Source organism: Corticium candelabrum, chromosome 7 (assembly GCF_963422355.1).
Source record: "Corticium candelabrum chromosome 7, ooCorCand1.1, whole genome shotgun sequence".
NCBI classification, from domain to species: Eukaryota; Metazoa; Porifera; class Homoscleromorpha; order Homosclerophorida; family Plakinidae; genus Corticium; species Corticium candelabrum.
In genome coordinates this window covers 7,968,034-7,985,424 of record NC_085091.1, presented here as the reverse complement: position 1 = coordinate 7,985,424, position 17,391 = coordinate 7,968,034, and the positions used below count along the sequence as shown (strand labels likewise).

Here is a 17,391-nt window from a genome sequence, read left to right as displayed (position 1 = left end):
TCGTACGATGAAGAGTCGATTTCACTTGCCATTCTGCTTGCAACTAAGTCTATGGGGTACCTCGAGCTTCGACCTTTACAGGAACAGGTAGTGAAACACTGTAGGAGGTAGAGAGGTTTTTGTGTCCTTTCCCACCGGCGGTGGCAAGTCGCTGTGCTACGCTATCCTACCGCTTGTCGTACCTGCGTTTATTAGTGCCAGGAAAATTGATACCAGACTCTTTGGCAGACCGTTTACTGGAGAACGAGCCCGAGTTGAAGACGCTGACATCGGTATCAAGCACGCACGTTCAGATGGTTCTTAGATATGATCGTCTACTCGCTAAACCTGAACATCTAGACCATGCAATTTCCCAACTGCGTTGACCTGCCTTCGCAACTCTGCCTCCTTCCTATTGAGCGCATCTCGTAGGGATTTCAACTACTCTAGAGTTCTTGCGCAAGGTCGAGAGTGTGGTGGGAGCATGACGCTCACCGAATCAGGGTAAAACTCGGCCACAAACTCTTCTAAGATCACCTTAAGATGTTCATTGCGAGAACTGTGCACTAAAGGGCGGGTCGCAGGTTTCGTAGTCGCTTTGCAAAGAACGCAATCCATCCAATCAGCCTTGTAATTCTAACATCCCGTCAACTACCTGCTGCGGAAGAGGAGCAGATCTCCGTCTGCGTTCAAGTTAATTTACAGTTCACAATAGAAAATTGTAGGATGAAAAGGACGCTTTCATATATTGTAACTACCTGTTCTAGCCATTTTGCGCGGTAACAACTAATCGTGACGTCATGCATACCAGCCGCCAACAAAAACCCGGCCACTGTGTCCAGACGCTCTTCTCGCCCCTCCCCCGCGCGCGAACGTCTGGCCACGCGAGACTAACCGCACTCTCTGATGCGAAGATTTAAAATGTCCGTCCATACAAAAGTATACAAACATGCGCTATCCAGATTCCTTAAAAAATAAAAAACATTTTGAGAAAATGATGAGTATGTAGGGATGGGTATGTACTTAATCATGCTCATCTCCTACATCACAATCTTTTTACCTAAATTAATTAATTAGAACGCAGCAGTCGTGTGGGACACTCAGTACTGGATTGTGATGTAGGAGATGAGCATGATTAAGTACATACCCATCCCTACATACCCATCATTTTCTCAAAATGTTTTATTTTTTATCAATGCAACAATTGTCACAAGCTAGTATGCCACCAATTGTTTAGCTAAGTGTTGCAATGACCTACAGATAATCGTGTTACCATGACAACAATGCACAACCTGTTTAGCTAAAATTAGACATGTGGTAACCTTGTATCTCGTGATGTATTTGTATCCTTGCAGAGGGTTAGCACTATGGAAATTACGTCAGCGGTCACGAGTTGCTCTGAAATCTCCCATCGTGAGCAATCGCCGTTCATAGCTTTCAGTGCTCTGTGACAGACGGTACGGTATTGGTCTATCAATGGATGGTACAGTAGCAGTTCTAATTCAAGGCCAGAACTTGCACCTTGCGGAGTACAGGACGACGTTGTTGTCGTACCTTGAAAGAAACGGAATTTCTCTGTGCCGTGAGCTGAGTGTGAGGCAAGACGGGTCGGCTATAATACAAATATGCAACAACGAGTTGCAATCGGGTAAGTACAGTATAGTTGTGGGCGTGGCATTTAGGTCTGCCTAGTTCTGCGCTGTTGTCAACGCTCAGTTCGACGTGCGGCGGTCACACATAGCTCATGCGATACTAGCTATATGTGTTTGAAGCAGTTCGGAGTTAATGAAATTGCACATTTGTTTCCGCTTTCGTCTTGATGACCACGTGCTTGTCTTCCGTGGTTCTCCAGCTTAAAGGCGCTTAGCAAAATATCGTGCAACATAAGCATGCCATATTGCCTTTTAATTTTGAAGTAATGGAACGAGGCAGGAAAATTATAAGGTCTGCATGGGGCCGTGATCCTTTGGCCGGCCCCCACGGTTCCAACGCCTATCAGACTCACTTTGCACGTGTTTGCTTGTCTGCTTTGTAGTAACGGTGTTCTCTCTGTGTAGCTTCTGACTGTGCGAGATTACTGACCAGTCAACCGAATCATGTCATCGAAAATAACGTGGTATCGTTTTCTTTGTTCCAACAGCCTCAATACGCCAGCGGAGTCGTTTACCTGGCCAGTCAGCAAGAGACTAGTAGTAGTAGTTCACCGGCAACAACTATCGGTAGGGGAACGGATGGAGGAATAGCGAGAGGACGTGGGCTTGGGCGCGGGCGTGGTGGAGTTGGACGTGGTATGTGGGGAAAGACCCAAGTTGGAAACCCCAATATTCAATCTAATATTTCTCCCGTACACGTACCGCATCATTCAACTGTGAGGCCTCCGATGTCAACAATGCATTCTCTACCAGGCCACGTCGTCAGACTTTCGTACACTAACGAAGGTTGTTCATCCAGCGAAGAACCACATTTGGCTAGTTTACCCTCATTTTCAAATATGACGTGGTCACAAAAACGTGGTGCAACTTCTTCACCTGCGGTTGCAAGAGACGCAAATGCAATTTATGGGTATGGTCAACCTGAAAGGAGAGATGGAGAGTCTCCATCCAAATCAGAATTCTACAAAACTCTCGAACCGATGATGGAAGACACATCAGCTACCGGCACATTTCCTTCTTCTGACTCCAGTTAGTGTAGTTTACTGTAAACTGTTGCTCTTTGTATTGGTAGATTTATGGCTAAACTATATTTCTTCTATTTAGTAGGTCCTACTGAAGGAATAGACGTTATTAGTGTCAATGGTCTTCCTCAAGGTGCTACTCGTCAAGGCATTGCAGACGCAGTTAAATCAGCAGTCAAAAATGCAAATTCAAACGTTACTTGTGAAGTCAAGGTTGTGAAATGGTCAAACAGATCAGCAACAGTTCACTTGAGCGATATGAAAGGTATAGTGCATACCATCGATTCTATCAGATGTTTGTAGTTTTGCTTGAATATTAGCTGTTACTGCGTTGTGGCGAGTAAGACACAAGCCGACACCATCTATACAGTATGATGGTCAGGCAATATCCTGGGACTTGGCTGTGCCAGAGAAGTATGAAGAAGACTGCATCTTAGTCGAAGGATTACCTCCAGAAATGGACGAAAATAATCTAAGGATCCACCTTAGTGACAGCGACTGTATTCTTAGTACAGAAAGCATCAAGGATCTGTTCACGATTGTGATTCAAGAAGATAAATCAAAGGCTGTCATAAATCTTCATGATACTGTTGCAGGTAACAAGTATAGACTTTACTGGGAATTTGCAATAGATATCATGTGAATAATCTCTGAAGCTTGAATCACTGTAGTATAATAGTACAGGCATTACATGGTTTGACCTTAAACAAATTGCAACACAAAGTCTCTCAACTGTTCCCTACACAGAAAAGTGTGCTCTATAACATACTAAAAGTCTTAGTAAATTCTTTGAGGGGAAGTGAGCGCATCATCTCTGGTAGCATTCAAATCACGTGACCTCCGAAACTATCTCTTTGTCTAACTTACAGTTCTTCTGAAACACGGATATCGCATTGGGTACTGTAGAAACACTATAGTAAAGAACAAATACTTCACTCGAGACTTGTTCAAGGCTTCTCCATCGGCGATTAGGCTAGAACGTACGTGATCGAAAACGCCGTCGTTTCCAGATTATCGTCTTGTTCTCATGTAGAAACCGATCTGGCAAGGTTACGATTATCTCTCTAAAACATTCTACCCTTTTGGCTTCTCCGGCCCGTTACTCACTTTTCAGACCATGACCGAAATTACGGATAGTGACCGGCGTCAAGTTCCTGTATACCCGGGAATTTTATATTTGTCAACGTGGCAATGGACGCGTTAGAAGTGTCTGAAGATTGCATCATATTGTATCTTATTGTTGATGCAGTTCTCAGTGCCTTGATGCTGGTAAAATATTTAATGTGCCTTTACCCGGAAGTTCAGATGATCCAGAATCTAGGAATGTGGAAACAGAAGAGTTGTTAGAAGCTACAACTTTATCACACGAGAAGTCTGCTAGACATCCAGACCTGGATGAAGCTGCTGTTCTCTATGAGAAGGTGATGCAAGGTTCAATGTCTGCAGATCAAGTTTGCCAGTCTGGTGTGATAACCAGAATTGGTGATGCTCTCCAGAGAGAAACCAAATTCCTGAAGTCATCTACGACTGCTACACTTCGGTTGCTGTACATGCATATGGTTGATATACTTCGCAAGTATATCCGGGCAGAGTGTACTGGCAACTGGGAATTGCATCTCCAAACTGCTTCAGAAATGCTCCCTTACTTGGCCGCATGTGGACACAACCACTACACAAAATCTGCATGGATATATCTGCAGCGAATGTCTGATCTCCACAATGAGCATCCAGATGTGTATCAACGTTTTCGAGAAGGTCTCCATGTGGTAAGACAAAGCGATCGCTATTGGGCTGGCTTGTCCTTGGATCTCATCATTGAACAGATGCTCATGAGAAACCTGAAGACCAGAGGGGGTCTCACAAGAAGACGAGGGATGACTGATCAGCAATGCCTGACATGGTTGTTGTTCAAGCCAGCTTGTGCTGATGTGAGCTGTGCCATGCAAGGGCTGACTGGGGTTAACTACAACACAGGAGAGCAAAACAAAGATATAACCAAGGCTAGACAAGCTTGCGACTGGAAAGATACCCACAAAATTCTCAAGTATCTTTGAGATATCAACCCCTTCACTTCCGACACCAGTCTACGAAGCATCTCTACAGGAGTACATGCACACAGCACCGTCAATGTTGACAAGGCAAAAGATGTTGGAAATGCAATTTTGGTTAGCATGAAGGGAAAGACTACTGCAGAGTATAATTTCAAGAAAAAAGACCAGGTTATCACTTTAGACACGAAGAATGCAGTCAAGGTTGATGGCATTGCAGTGCAGATTGACCCACAACTTTCTAGAGACTCACGATAATTGCTGCAAAGGCAACTGACAATTCATGTATATCAGCTATGCAGTTATTCACCAGCCCTCTTTGACTCATCACTACTGCTTTGGGAGCCACAAAATCCAGTACTGGCAAATGTCATCTGGAATCTATTGGCACCAGACATTTCTGAGATAACTGGAGAGGTCCAGTATGTGCTGGATGGCGGTGCAATTATTCAGCGCATCCCATGGACGCGAGGGGCAACATAGCGAGAGATATGCTCAGTGTACGCAAGGTATGTCTCAAGAAAAGTATGGGGAAGCAGTTGTCGTGTTTGATGGCTACAGTGGCAAATCCACCGAGACGCAACACATGAAAGACAAACAAAAGGGCATGCTGGAGTAACTGTAGCATTTACCAGCAATATGCAGCTTACAATGTCGAAGGCTAAGTTTTTGGCCAACAAGACCAACAAGCAACAGTTCATCAAAATGCTCGGAGATCAACTAGAGATGAACAACTGCAAAGTGCATTATGCTCCAGGGGATGCTGATTTGCTAATTGTACAAAAATCAGTGGAGTTTGCTACAATGTCGACCACTATCCTGGTTGGTGATGACACAGACCTTCTCATCTTGTTGTGCTATCACTCAAGCTTGCACTCTCACAGAGTGTTTTTCCAACCTGAGCCAAAGAAGAGTTCAAAGAATCCGCACGTGTGGAACATACAGGTTGTCAAGGAACAGCTAGGTCCTGAAATATGCACTCACATGCTCTTCTGCATGCCGTCCTTGAATGCGATACAACCTCCCACCTGTGTGGCATTGGAAAAGGAACTTCAAATCAAGTATACACTTTCGAGAGCAGGCTAAACTGTTCGATGCACAGTCAGCTTTCCCCAAAGATGTCATTGTTGCAGGATTGAAAGCATTGGTTTGTTTGTACAATGGGAAACCTGCAGAAGGACTTGATTCGCTGCGCTATACGCGTTTCTGCGAGAAGGCGGCTACCAAAACATCTCATATTCAACCACAGACTCTTCCACCCACTTCAGTTGCAGTAAAGTACCACAGTCTCCTTGTATACTTTCAGATACAACATTGGAAAGGTTCTGGAGTTGAACTTAGGCCAGTAGAATGAGGAGAGAGAGAGACAGAGAGAGAGAGAGAGACAGAGAGAGAGAGAGAGAGACAGAGAGAGAGAGGGAGAGAGACAGAGAGAGAGAGAGAGAGAGAGAGAGAGAGAGAAGAAGGACTTAAGCCAGTTCAGACTGACTTGCCTTCAGCTCCTGATGAGCTCCTACGTATGATAAGGTGTAATTGTCAGACTGATTGCAGTACATTAAGGTGTACATGCAAGAAGCACAATGTGAAATGCTCCCCCGCCTGTGGCAACTGCAGAGGATCTGGCTGTATAAACTCAGACCGGCTGACATATGAAGGTGGTGATGTTGTTGTTGTTGTTGATGATGATGATGATGGTGATGATGATGATGATGATGATGATGATGATGATGATGATGATGATGATGATGATGATGATGATGATGATGATGATGATGATGATGGTGAATACAATAACATTGATTAAATAAATAATAATTATTGACTATAGTAACTATTACATCTCATAAATCAGTTATTTACTTATTATACTTTATAGCCTTTACAGGTAAGTAGTTGAAAAAACACAGGTTCAAAAACATTTACAATTTCACAAAAACATTAGTATATATACGATAAAAGATGGTGTAGAATCGGCAACAAGTATGTTAGCGTATGACCATTTTTTGACACTTTCCCCTGCAGATATTCCTTAAGACTTTGAGTATGTTATAGAGAACACTTCTCTGTATACGAAACACTTGAAAAAGTTTGTGTTGCAATTAGTTTAAGGTTGACTCAAAATTTGTCACAAAATGCCTAGCCGTACCATCTAAACTACATCTAGCTGATATCATTTTAGCATTGCTACACCATAGTCTAGAAGAGAGTTGCTGATGGAATGACAAACAGATTGGCTAATTGAAACATTATGTTTAAATGAAGCTATACGTGCTATGATCTTGAGCACTTGAAGACTAGAAGCTGTCCAAAGACCCAGAGTCTCAACCACGAGCGGATGAAAAATGCTGCCTGTGCTGGGCACATTTAGGTGATGTCGTTCGTCCTTCTCCATCTCTCCAGCTTCAGATGCTGCACCTGGATGACTTGCCGCTTGAGTGAGAAAAAACGGTTGTAGAGGGCTTCGTACCGATAAGTCAAAGTAGGCAGGCAAACCGCGGTCAAAATCGGGATGGTAAACATCTCCTGGTCTTGTTTGGTTGCTACTGCTACATCCTGCCTCCCTACGACAACGAGAATCATCTGTAAGTAGTGCGTTATACACCACTTCGCATAGAGCATCATGACGTTTTGTTGTAAAGCTTTGTCCTTGATTACATCTCAGTAGATGGTCCCCAAACTTATCAACTCTGTTACCACAAGGGCAGCGTTTGGAGTATGGAAATGGGAAATTGGGATACCCAACCATATCCGTAATGCAACACTAACCTCTCTTTTGGGTATGGACAGGCCAAGATTCGGGTTCGGTACTGCCCGTAGCCATGCCCCAGTGTGTTGACCAGAAATGGTATCAAGGACTCTGTCAGGTGGGACAGTCCTGAGTATGTGGTGTAGTTTGCACAAAGACAAACAAGATCTCATTAAAAGTAATTCTATCTGAGGGTCTTCCATATGTTGCAGGCGTTGTTGACTTTCGCATATCTTGTCAATACGAGTCAAAAGGCTGGTATTGAAAAAGTTCTCAGATCCCCAGAGAGGAGAGCCCAGAAAATCAGCACCACCCTTTGTGTCGACGACTCGTTCCACATCTGACGGAAATTTCGGAAAGGACTGGTCTCCAGAAGGCCAGAAAATCTCACACTTGGACATATTCAACTAAAGACCATATTTAGGCCCTTTAGATTTTATCTGCTCTAAGAGTGAAGCTACTTTGCAACGATGTCCAACAAAATTTCCATCGTCAACGTACCACAACTTTAAGTTGATGTTATTTAGTGGCCCAATTTTATCAACTAACTCTAGAATGACCAAGGAAAAAAGCAAAGAACCCAGAGGGTTACCTTGCTAAACACCAGTAGAGGAAGTGAGTTTTCGAGTACCAAACAAAGTTCAGCTTGTTTACGATAGCTCCACTGCACCCATCCAACAGCTCAGGAGCTTCTGTGAAGACGTCGCAGAAAAGTAGTACGGTCACAATTGCTGAAAGCATTGGACATATCAAGTTTGGGGCAGCATAAGTTGGAAGCATTTCCAAATGTATCAATAAAGCTGGATAGTGAATGTACGGCTGCCTCGAGACCACATGGAGTGCCAACGTCTACCTGGTCTTATGGCAGGAAAACATCTGGAAGCTGAGATTTCACAGCTGAACAGCATACACGACTAATCATCCGGCGAAGTGTTTCTCCCACAGCAATTGGCCTAGTACCTCCACCTTCCTGCTTCTTGTATATAGCTGTTAGTGGGGCTCCTGTAAGCCATGTTGTTATTCGTCTGTCCATGTTTTCTGACAAAGCCAAATTGACCCATCGAGTCAAACTCTCGAGGCATTCTTGCGGAGATGGTGTGGACGAACCCAGGACTGCCTCAGAAAGGTGTTGTGCACGAAGCTTGGAAAAACGAGGACTAGAGGCTCGAGGAAATGCTTTCAAAGCCTCTAAAACTGAAACTGAAGTGACACAAAGAGGTGGAGGAATAGCGTCAGACCAGGTGGGAGGTGGGTTGTACGGATGTCTATGATGGAGTTCTTTGAAGGCCTTCTGATAGTGAGAGAGTGCACAACCCTTGGACCGCAGTGACTGCATAGCATCTGCATATCTGCCTTCTCTGCTCAAAAATAAGGCGTGACGTACATTCCATTGAGTCAAAGACGAACCAGTTTTATTAAAAACACGACCAGAAACTTCTCTTCTGGCCTCGATCCACAAAGAAACAAGATCTCCAGATTGCCACTGTTTCATTCGAGATATTAGGCAAGCACTCACCACACGTATTTTTTCCTGCCCCCACGAGATGGTGGTCTCAAAACTGCCTTGGCAAAAAGGGAAAGTCGAACAAAGCCCCACATGTTACTCCTGACAGCCTGTTGAAACTCCAATGACAGAATCTGAACCAGGAGAGGCCGAACACAGCAAGGTATATGGCAGACAGAAGTGACAGATAAAGTTGAGATTTAATCCATGATTGTTTGAAACACATCAGCTTCATTCAGACCAGATTGACAGTCAAGATTCGAAGCTGCTTTTACGCCCTCCAGAGCCAAGTCTTCAACATCCACGGTGACATAATTCTCAACTTCAGTGACCGGAATAAGGGGCACTAGAACTGACACGTTGCTAGACCCTTGAACTGACACATAACCCGTTAGGACTTGTGAGGTGATGAAGTGAGGGAAACAAACTCAGACTCGCTTGGAGCTATCATTCGACCTCTACAACGAGGTTTGCCAGCGCCTTGAGTACGACGACAAAATTTCCACCTAGCATAAACGAAACTACATGTGGAACAAACGTTCCGACCGTGATCCTCCAAGAACCCTGCTGAAAGAAAAGAATGTCTTCAGATGTGCTCTACGTTGAGATGATGCCAGAGAGCCAACTCCTCACGGAATTCGGTAGTACAAAGCGGACAAGTGCGAGAAACCTGGCCATCACAAGGTGAACACTCAGGGGAAAGCAACGTACTGCCAGGCTGGCAATTTTCTCCCTGTGCCGGAGCCGGAAGAGGGTGAACGTCTCCGCAACGTAATATCAAACGGCGGAAGTCAAACAGAGAAAGGTCAGCAAGGCAAGCCTCAAACTTCCCGTACCTTGGCATTTTACTTCTGCTTCGGACAGGGGAAATTCCACAATGTTCAACCGAAGAGTGATAACGAAGCTGTACAGAGGCGAACAAGCCCACACGAATGCGATAAGTTTCGAGAGACACAGTCATAGCGAGACGACAATATCTGAGAGAACTGAACACCCTCCGGCAACTATAAAACTTCACTGATATGTTGTGAGAAACGAGACTACCCAGAACAACAAGAAAATGTCACACAGAGTTCAAACAGCTTGCGCTGCCATCTAACATACGGGTATATATATATATATATATATATATATATATATATATATATATATATATATATATATATATATATATATATATATAATTGCTTGCATGTGATTCGAGAATGTTAACGCAGATAAAAGCAACAGAAAGCAAGTTGGTGCTTTAATATTTTCATATACAGTGTAAATATTTAAAATATAATGTTTTTGGTGATCACAGTTTTGCATTTCATGTCAATCTGAAATTATATTTGTGTTGTTCTCTATTGACTGCTATCTAAAGTAAACTTATATAAATACATTACATTTGCAGATGCACATTTTGTGGGACTTCTGAACAAGACCTCGTCATTTTACGAAGGAAGAGAAAGCACACACCTTACGTATCGTCTAATTCCCAGCTCAAGATCTTTGCTAGTTCAAGGACTACATGCAAGTGTGGTAAAGGGTACTCTGCGGAGTTACTTCAACAAAATTTCACTTGAAGGCATGAATAGAGCTCCGCTAATTGATGACATTGAGATAAGGGAAGGTGGATCGGCCGTGGTAAAACTCAGAACTTCTGATGGTACTCGAATATGATTGAAAAGTAATCTTAAACTTTTGATAGTTAAAAATTTGTTGTATGTTTAGACTGCACGGCTGTGATGAGTTTGTCAGCAATGCCTCCGATTGGGCAAGAACGCCCAACTGTAAGCATCTTGTCGGAATATATCTATACTTCTTCTGGCGAAGACAGTGCGCTTTCAGACGACCATTCTAGTGCAGCTGCCGAAGTTGCGAAAACTGAAAGTGTTGTTACCATTTCTGTTGAAGATGTGGCTGTAACAAATTTTATTTGGAACAGCAGCAAACACCGCCGGCGCTTGAAGAGCCACCTTGATTGCAAAGATTGTAATTTTGATGGTTCGAATTTGTCAATATCAAAACCCAAATTTAGTGTTGATGAGGTCCAGGAAAGGTTTCAAGAGTTTACAGATGGTTTTATATGCAAAAAAGTGCATGTTTTGCAGAGTAGTCTTTGGGAGAAATCGGTAAAATTTGTCGAGGATGAACTTAATGCTCGCTCTGGTGACGTCGAGATACTGAAAAATGAGGAGAAGTTAGAAATAGAATTTGTTGGTCCAGAAGGCGAGGCAACTGCGTTCCATAATCACTGCGCCGATCGCATTAGTTCGTGGAGAACGGAATTGGAAGAAGCAAATGCTGAGATCAAAGAAACGATTTTCTTGCATTCATTGTCCCATGCCCGTATACTAGAACGCACCTCATTTTACCAAAATACACCAGAAGCTTTACAGATTAAGATCGAACCCGTTGGCAACAAAGCTACTGTGTATTTGCAAGGTCCGCGGAATCTTGCCATAAGTTTCAAAGGCGAGATGATGAAAATAGTAGAATCAATGACAGAAACACAAGAGACTATAGATGTGAAAATCGCCAATTTCTTGAAGTTCACAGGTATTGATAAGCTGAACGCGCTCATGGAAAATTCTCAAGTTCTCGCATTATGCATCAACGTAGACGAAACGTTCTTGCGTATTGTTGGTTTTCCCAAAGATACGAGTACTGCTACAAATTTGATTAGAGAAACGTATTCTTGCCAACGATTGAGGGGAATGGAAGACGAAGATGTGCAAGCCTTTATACGAACTGACGAATACAACCAATTTGTAACATCAATGATTATTAATGAATCGGTGATGATAGATCCTCTCTACAAGGAAATGAAAGAGTCGACTGCACCTGTAACCCTTACAATCGTCGGAGAAACGTCTGCCGTTCAAACTTCAACTAAAACGCTTGAAGACTTTCTTCTGAATGGTGTAGTGTTTACCGATCGCGTTGAGCTCGATCACCCCGGATTTGCTAAATATCTCACTTTGCATAAAGCAGATGATCTGAAACAATTGAAGGCACGACTCAGAGAATTCAAACCTGAAATTGATGTGAGGGTAAGAGAAGAACTAGTCGTAGTGCGATCAACAAAGTCAGGGTTAGGCAAGCTAAGAGATGGAGTAAAACGATTAGTTGGCACAATCGAATCCGAAGAGTTTGAAATCAAGCGTCATGGCTTAGTGAGATTTCTGAACAGTTCTGCGTTTAGACAAGAACGTACTCAAATTGAAAAGAAACACAAAGCGCTGTTATGGATGGATGGAGACGAAGAAGAAGAAGAAGAGAGCATAGAAACAGGAACCATCTCTGGTCGCAAGTTTGTTGCCAGTGGCGGAATGACTAAACTATTGATGGAATACAAAGTACCCAATAGCGGCAAGGTTATGGCCCTCTACACGGGAGATCTTTGCAGTCATAATGTTGACGTCATTGTGAATGCAGCGAATGAGAACTTGCAGCACGTCGGTGGATTAGCCAAACACATTGTGGATCGCGCAGGAAAATCAGTGCAAGATCAATGTAGACGTTATATCCAAGAGCACGGTTCATTACCTACTGGTGACGCTATGTTTACCGACTCTGGGCGTCTCACTACAACAAAACGTATTATTCACACAGTAGGTCCTAAATGGCCATCCGAGATCCGTAGTACAGTTGCGAGAAGACGAGTTGAAAAGCAACTGCAAAACGCAGTGAAATCGTCGTTAGAACTGGCAGCTAGTTTAAACTTCAAGACGATTGCATTTCCTGCGATAAGCACTGGCGTCTTTGGATGTCCAAGTGAGTTTGTTGCAAAAAATGTTGTGCAGTCTGTTACTGAATACTTTAGTGAAGCGACATCGACTACGATTACTCAAGTTCACGTCGTTTTGCTGGACAAGGACACGGAAAACGTACGATGCTTCAACGAATGCATGAAAAAGAATCTCAATCAGATAGCAAAAGTCTCTCTTCGTGAGAATGTAGATGTCGTTCGAGCAACGCAGAGAGACGTTATATATAGGTCTGAAACAAGTTGGACGAAAGAACTCGTCAAAACAGCTCGCTCGTTTTCAAGCACGTTTGAAGTGGCTATCAAACCTGGAGACATTACTAATGAACAGGTATATAATACAGAGTGCATGAAGGTGGTACAGAATGAGGAGGGTACACAAAAAGGAAACTCTAGCTGTAGTATGGCACGGCGCAGCGCCGGATTCAGAAATTTTTGAAAAGGAGGTTTACCGTTGGCAGTTATCAGTTAGCATTACTAATTTTCTCTTTTCTAATGAAATTATATAAAATTATTGAACCACGCCTATTGGAAAATAGGGGTTTAAACCCCTGAATCCCCCCTCTGGATGCGGCCCTGCGTGACGCGAAACGTGACTTTATTAGGTTAGTCACATCGGTAGGGTGTAAAACACATATGTGTAGACCGCGTCTCGTCTATATTTTAGAGAAGCAGAACAAGGTGAAAGTAGACTCTATAATAACAAAATTAGAGTTATAGGTAAATGTAAGCATGGAAACAGTCAGTCTTTACTGTAGGTGGGCGATTCATTAGCTCTAGCGCTGATACATACATGTACATGTGCCTTTGGAAGAGTATAAGAACATTTTAATAAAATTCATGTTTTTGAATACAGAGCGACGTCATTGTCAACTCTACAAACAGTGATATGAACATGAGGTCAGCTTTAGCTTCGAAAAAAATTTCTGAAAAAGCTGGTCCTGGTCTTCAAAGTGAGTGTGCAGATTATGTCAGTGACAAAGGACCATTGGCTTTAGGAGGTATCTACACGAGCGGAGGATACAACTTGTCTTGCCAACATGTTATTCATGTCTACTGTCCAAACAGTGCGCAGGTAAGTGTAAACTACTGTAAACTTTTACCTAACTGGTTTAACGAAATATGCAGTTCGGTCGACGTCAATCAATCTACATTTTGTTACTTCAACAATAGTAGAATTTCGAACATCTGTATTGGCGACAATGTCCGTACATGCAGGCTGTCGCAGCGAGCAAGAACAGCTTTCATGGCTTTAAAGAACTTTTTTTTGCATATTAAGAAATCGCGTAAAGAATGTTCATCCCATTGGTTATATATAACGTATATATATACATTATAAGTTTCGTTACGTTACGTTGCTCCTATTGCAGCGTATCGTAACGTAACGGCCTGGAGTTTACATACAGCTTTTATGTGTCTAGTACGTTACAAGCATTACGTTGACCAAGCATATAGCTTAATTGTGTGCATCGGCCTTTATCTTTAAAATATTACCATTTCTATAGAATATATAAAAAATTGTTTTCAGGGTCTTTCTAAAGCCGTGGAGAGCTGTTTAACCGAAGCGAATAATGCAGGTGCAACGTCCGTGTCTTTCCCTGCTCTTGGAACGGGTGGGATGGGGATGGCTGATGACGCTGCTGCTAAAGCAATATTTGATGGTATTGAAATGTTTGCAGCAAACGGACCGTCATCAGTTCGTCAAGTCAATCTAGTCATTTATGATAAGCCGAAGATTCCAGTATTTGAGGAAGAGAAAATGAGACGAGAAGGAGAGGGGACCGATGAAGGTGATGTTGACGTGGCGACGCCTGCAGTTGGTGGCGAACGCTTTTCTAACGGAACCACATTATCTGTAGAGCAAGGAGACATTACAAGTGACGCGTCTGACGTTATAGTGGCGCCTACTGGAGTTGTATTTACTGCAGTTGCTCGAAAGTCACCAGAAACTGATACAGATCTTTCTGCGCGTTACCAGGGCCAACCTAATCCTGTAGCAGATCTTGCTGCTGGCGGTCAGCTCGCTTGTCGCCGTGTTTATGCAATTTCTGTTCCAAGTCGATCTCGCAAGGCTAGTGATGACGATTGCATTCAAACCATTCAGTCTGTAGTGAGCCAATGTCTCAATTTAGCCAATACTGCTGGATATTCATCGATAGCTATTCCAGCAATTGGCACTGGACGTCTTGGGTATAGCAACAAACACACCGCAGCTGCAGTTATCGAGGCGTGCAAGACGTTTGCTGCCAAAATCTCTGCGCCCAACCTTACGTCGGTTAAAATTAGCGTGTTTGACGCTCATCGAATTGGTGACTTTCAGAGCGAGCTTCAGCAACGCAGTTTGCAAAAGTCTGGAGGGCTTTGGCAAAGGATGACAAGCGGGGTGCGAGAAGCCGTAAGTAATCTTTTTGGCAGCGGGCAGCAACCGTCCAAACTCAAACGTATCAGAAAACCACTGAAGAGCTTTTCTGCGGGAGAAGCTAATTCGGTTGCTTTCACAGTAATTGCTGACACTCGCCGTACCTGCAAAGTTGTGCAGCAAGAAGTAAAGGACAGTGTCGTCCGCTTCTGCATCAACAGAGATGAATACATTGACAAGGTGCCTCAATCGTTTGAAGAAACCGTGCTTAAAGAGTTCGCTGCTAAATCGGAAGTAGCTCTGAAGTTTACTGTACAAGATGCCAAAGAAGGTACTGCGAAACTGACGCTTTCTGGATTTACAGAAGATGTTGCAAACGTGCACACCGACGTCCTCCGTCGCTTATACAAAGCTACAAGGGATGAGGCTGACACAGCTCTAAAGGAAAAAATTATGGGAACTGTTCGGTGGTCTTGGGAGGACGACGATGGCACATATAAAGAATACTCGCCAGAAGTGACCGTCAAATTGGAAACAGCACTGGAGGAGGGAGACAATGTTGTGAAATTTCACGTAAAAGGTATAGCGTATGAAGTGAACGTCTCTACACTGATCCAAACAGGGAAAGGTAGAAAACCAAGAAAAGTTAAAAGAGAGTCGAGAAATCAAGAGAGTAGTAAGTTTTACGTTTTGCACATGGGCCGGATCCAGGAATTTTTAAAAAAGGGGGTTGATCTGGTAACAGTCATACACGTAATTTAGAGTGTTAACTAATTTTTCCTTTTATAATGAAGATATTTATTGCTAAAGTTAACGACCAATTTGCTAGGCAGACTGTGGTATACACGTATGTAATGCAATCACCTGTAGCAAGAATCTACAAATCAGCAGCATAGATCGAGTCTTTACGTAGTTTTAGTGTGTGTAGTCTTGCGATAGTCAGTCTAGAATGTTCAAGAGCCCATCTGTTGTAGCAAATGCAGAACCGGTTTATTGCAATGGCCATATAACATGCACAAATTACGACAGCAGCCATCACATACAAATTCTCTTACTATACGTCTGGGTGTGAGACTATATGCACTCGCTTCCTTTTATCAGTAGTGAACCACGCCTATTGGAAAAGAGGGGCTTGTAACTCCCTGAACCCCATCTGGATCCGAGCCTGATTATATATTATTATGTTCGGCTATCTTCACTAGAGACGTTACGTATTTAATTGACGTTTTGTAGGCGTGGAACTTCCATCATCTTGGGTTGATTCGACAGGCGGCGGTCATGACTATTCCTTGTATAAGCACAAACTCGCACCAACTGATCCAGAATTTAAAGCTGTCAGTAAGGCATTCACATCTACAGGTGGTGCTGGAAAAATTACGTGTATAGAGCGTATTCAGAATCCCAAGCTATACAAAAGTTACGTTCAAGAAAAACAACACATTGCTAAAAAACGTAATAAAGAAATTCAGTCGAAAACAGCTTTTCTGGAACTTCAAGGATTCCACGGTACAAACGCACAAGCGATTGAGCAAATAATCACTGCTGGTTTCAACAGGTCGTATGCCGGATCTGCAGTTGGTAGATTATTTCTAGTCAATTCTATTTGTTATTATGATCTCATTATTTGTGTTTGTAATTAATTAGGAAAAAAGTTAGGAAGCGGAGTCTACTTTGCAAGGACCGCCCAGTACTCGTGTGGCTACTGTCGAGCAGATCTGAACAATGAAAAGAAGATGCTTTACTGTGACGTACTGCTAGGGATGGTTACTGTCGGAAATCCATCAATGGTGGAGCCTCCTATCATTGATGCAGCGGTTAGCAATACTGAAAGGTACGACTCAACGGTAGACAACACGACAAATCCTTCAATCTATGTCAGCTGTTACAGAGACAACATGGCTTATCCAACTTATGTTATAACTTTCATGTAGTAAGTTTGCTATGAATTTAGACAAGTTTACAGTGCAAGTTGCTTGTAGATGTAACCAACTGCTGTTGTTCCTTAATTGTTAGTGCTGTGGGTTTTACGCAAGTATGTCAGAAGGGGTATATATATATGTATTTTATATACTAAGTGTTGTAAGCCAAGTTTTAAAATTGTGTCTGTGACGCAGACTCAGAGCAGCCCTTGCAAAGCAGTCTTTACCTAGGCTACTTGCTCAATAGTATCATGCTTTTACCTACTGCTCTCTATCTCTTAATCTACTTTTGGCCACCAACGTACTTTTATGCCGCTTTTTCCTTTTGACCGTTTTCATACAGTATTCTAAGAACATCCTTCCTCGGATTGAAAGGAATTAGTGATGACACGAGATACCTTAATGAGA

The 17,391-nt window shown here is 42.9% G+C and overlaps 1 protein-coding gene across 1 annotated transcript; it reads left to right on the top strand.

The window, feature by feature from the left end:
- The first annotated feature begins 1,449 nt into the window (after positions 1-1,449).
- Positions 1,450-17,155, top strand: LOC134181818 (protein mono-ADP-ribosyltransferase PARP14-like). Its single transcript, XM_062649087.1, has 10 exons — positions 1,450-1,627; positions 2,037-2,660; positions 2,739-2,918; positions 2,974-3,249; positions 10,348-10,602; positions 10,668-13,036; positions 13,562-13,780; positions 14,234-15,740; positions 16,298-16,642; positions 16,709-17,155. The coding sequence occupies exons 1-10, from the start codon at positions 1,456-1,458 to the stop codon at positions 16,993-16,995; spliced, it is 6,234 nt and encodes a 2,077-aa protein (XP_062505071.1). The 5' UTR covers positions 1,450-1,455; the 3' UTR covers positions 16,996-17,155.
- The last annotated feature ends 236 nt before the right edge of the window (positions 17,156-17,391 follow it).

What these genes read in the sequence shown, in the direction of transcription:
- LOC134181818 (XM_062649087.1), top strand. Translation starts at nt 1,456, where the DNA reads ATGGATGGTACAGTAGCAGTTCTAATTCAAGGCCAGAACTTGCACCTT. An exon ending in TCTTCATGATACTGTTGCAG is followed by an intron (nt 3,250 to 10,347) that starts GTAACAAGTATA and finishes TTACATTTGCAG; the next exon opens with ATGCACATTTTGTGGGACTT. An exon ending in ACTGTCCAAACAGTGCGCAG is followed by an intron (nt 13,781 to 14,233) that starts GTAAGTGTAAAC and finishes AATTGTTTTCAG; the next exon opens with GGTCTTTCTAAAGCCGTGGA.